Here is a 3,282-nt window from a genome sequence, read left to right on the forward strand (position 1 = left end):
TTTTAGAAGCTGGATTCATTTATCAACCATCCAGCAGAGCCCATCAAATTCAACTATTCAAGTTTTCAAAAGGAACTATAAAACAGACCACTGAAGGCAAAACATACATCCTACATCGCAGTACATGAGCTCTGGGAACAAAAGTAAGCGTTAACACAGCCTCTACCACCTCTAAGGCACACAGCATTTCTCTTTATTCCGCCCCTGAATGTTCAATAATTTCCACGTAGCTCTAAGCAGAATGGATTTATTATGATGTGACCCTAAGAAGCTGCAGGAGTTCTAGATGCCAATAAAGATTACGGATCAAATGGAGGATAACTACTAACCATTGTGTCCACTTAGATAAATAAACCTGCTCACAAACAAAGCACCTTATTGTATTTACATTGTTGCCTCCACTAATCCAACTAAAACAACCAGACAGTAGCTTTCCAGAGGCTGTGGGGAATAGAAATCAGGATTTCTCAAACTCTCTCTCTCAATTTCTTTTAATAGAACACCCGGTTTCTTTTCTTCAAGACTGTCTTATCCTTTCTGGAATATGTTTGGGAACCCAGGGCTCAGCAGGATTACGCAAACTAGAGACGAAGGCTAAAAACCAAGGTGGGGAGGGACTGAAACACCGGACAAAACATCTTTCCTCTGAAAACTTAGGCTGGACCTTTGCAGGGACCGGCTTCCCCTGCAGATCACATGGGGCAGACATTTCATCTCAGAAGGTTGTTCAAAATCAAATGAGCAGTTAAGTGCCATTGGGGACTGTGGATGAGAAAACCCCCCAGCTAAACATAAAATCTTGCCCGTGTAGGCTGGGGGTGGCTAATCCACAAAAGGAAAAGTCTGTGACAACTGGCCACTCAATGCCTCCTATACAGGAAGGAAGGCAGAGAAGACCCCAACGAGAGGCGACTTCTAGAGAAGGAACAATAACTATGCCCCATACATTCTCTGCCAATAACACAGGTAAGTCACCCATTTCTTTGGGGGCGAGGGGGGTGGGAGCTCAAGCTGTTTATTCCCTCCAGCCCCACTCCCCACACCCAACAACTAATTGCACCTTTCCCACAGAACCCGCGGCTAACCCCAGAGGACTGGTGAGGGCTGGCTGGGGATGAATAAACACTCGACACCTGACGGTGCTTTCTCTTCGGTGACTTTCTCGCAGCCGAAGCCGCCTGCACAGGCGGGAGCCCGGACCTCGCCAGCGCGGCGCCGTGCACCCGGGTCCCAAGGCTCCGTGGAAAAAAAAGCGCGACTGGGGGGGCGGGGAGAGGGGCAGGGAGAGGGGCAGGGAGAGGGGCAGGGAGAGGGGCAGGGAGAGGGGCAGGGGACCGCCGGGCCGAGCGATTGTTCCCTCCGCCGGCAAAGACATTTTTTATCGAGCTCCTTTTGTACTCGAGCCCTACCTCTTTTTGGCCTAGGGAAGCTTTCGTGCAAGTGGAAGACGACTTTCTCCACAAAGTGCTGGATGTTACTGTGCTCCGGGCCGCGCACGAACACCATCCAGTCGTGGGTGAAGCCCTCCACGGTGGGTTTTTTCCTCACCTGGGCGCGGTGCCCCAGCTCGAGCTTCACCTGCACGGCACACTGCGGGCAGCGGGAGGAGAGACAGCCGTGAACGACAGGAAGGCGACCCGTTCGACCCCGCACATTGCGCCTGACATTTTTTCCCCCCCCTTCCCTCCTGGAAACGCACATAAAAGGCAACGGCGGTGCCCTCTGCATCCACGTTTCACGCGCGTGGGCGCGCACACTCCACACCCCCAAAGACACCCCACCAGCCGGCCCGGCCCCCGGCGCCCCGGGCCCAGCATCGACACCGGCCTGCATTGTAACGGAATGTTACCCCCATTAGGAAGGGGGTCCGGGGTCTGGGGGAAGAGGGAAAAGCACACTCAGCCACGACAAGCACGACAACAAATGCATCGGAAACAAATTAGAAGACTATTCGGAGACGATGCCGGGGCGGTTTCCCGGCGTGGGAGGGGAGGTAGCCGGGACTCAGAAGGGGGTTCGGGCGAGCCCCCTCCCTGAAAGTACCCCGGCGACAGGCACACGCCGAGGAAGTCTTTGTGTACGTGTGTGTGTGCGTGCGTGTGGAGCGCTGTGCCAGGCTGAATGGAAACTACAGGCAGCCTCCGCCGATGGGCACAAACTCCCGTGCTCCTATCCTGGGGTTCGTGCACAACAAAAATGAGACCTGGTCACACACACACGCCCGCCCGCAGGAACACGCCGAGGCATCCATAACTTAAGGCACCCCGCACCCTCCAGCGCACAGCCCCACGCGATCGGAGAGGCCATCCTAACGGAGCCCCCGCAACACACTTCCAAGAGCCAAAGTGGCCCCAAAGTACCTCCCACCTCCCCCCCCCCAAAAAAATGAAATTCAGAACTGATAGAAACTTTCATTAGAACACAGGTGGAAAAGAATGAGGGAGAATGTGTTAATCATGATCTGTGTTCAGGTATCTGCATATTAATCCATACAGTATGATATTTCTATTTCTTATCTTTTTTCCCAATTCTCTCATTTTAGTCACAAAATAACACAGTGACTTGCCCTTTTAGCTTGAGATATAAGGAATTTCTGATTTCTTTACACCTACTATTTGATGCTTTTCTTTTTTTGTTTTTATCCCAAAACACATTGATATGATACTCGAGCGCTGGCGCTGTCTGGGCTGCGGTGGCGGCACGGGGCGAGGGAAGAAAGGCGGGGAGGGGGGGGGAATCTTTTATTATTATTTTTGCATGTACTTACCGAGCTAGCCATGCCTGGGGGCTCGGAGGTTTGCTGGGGTGTTGTGAGGTACCCCCCTCCCCGCCCCCCTCAGCTGTAATTCATGAAGAGGCTGCTATGAATGAGAGCGCGCCCAGGAGCAGAGGGTAGATGGCGGACATTCTCTGCCTTTTTCCCCCCGCGTTCGCTCGCTCGCTGGGTTATTAAACTCAGCCCCAAAAGCAAAAGCAGCAGCGGCAGCGGCAGCTCCGGGGCCCCAGAGGAGCCACCCCTGCCCATGTGTAAACTCCCTTCGCCCTACAATAAAAAACGGATTAAAACTGCTGGAATGTAGCCACTGCCCAGAGCCCCCAGCAGCCGGAGAAGGGGTGTTAAATCAAGTGTTTGGCGTTAGTTAGCACGCTGGAGGGAGGGAGGGAGGGGCGTTCTCTTACTTTCCACCACGTCTTTTTGTGGTTTTGTGCTGACAAGGCAAGAACTCTCACCCAAACAAACTTATTGAAGGACTGAGCCAGAGAAATACCATCCTACAAATA

At 53.0% G+C, this 3,282-nt stretch overlaps 1 protein-coding gene across 1 annotated transcript in view; it reads right to left on the minus strand.

The window, feature by feature from the left end:
* The window catches only part of MLLT3 (myeloid/lymphoid or mixed-lineage leukemia; translocated to, 3), a 259,223-nt gene extending 256,219 nt beyond the window's left edge, over positions 1 to 3,004 (minus strand). The window contains exons 1-2 of the mRNA XM_006764936.2: positions 2,768 to 3,004; positions 1,410 to 1,590 (exon numbers count right to left, since the gene is read on the minus strand). Of these exons, the coding sequence (XP_006764999.1) occupies positions 1,410 to 1,590; positions 2,768 to 2,779 (193 nt within the window). The 5' untranslated portion in view covers positions 2,780 to 3,004. The remainder of the gene's footprint in view (positions 1 to 1,409; positions 1,591 to 2,767) is intronic.
* Between the last annotated feature and the right edge of the window lie 278 nt (positions 3,005 to 3,282).

The sequence above is a fragment of the Myotis davidii genome, unplaced genomic scaffold, assembly GCF_000327345.1.
Source record: "Myotis davidii unplaced genomic scaffold, ASM32734v1 scaffold197, whole genome shotgun sequence".
Classification (NCBI taxonomy): domain Eukaryota; kingdom Metazoa; phylum Chordata; class Mammalia; order Chiroptera; family Vespertilionidae; genus Myotis; species Myotis davidii.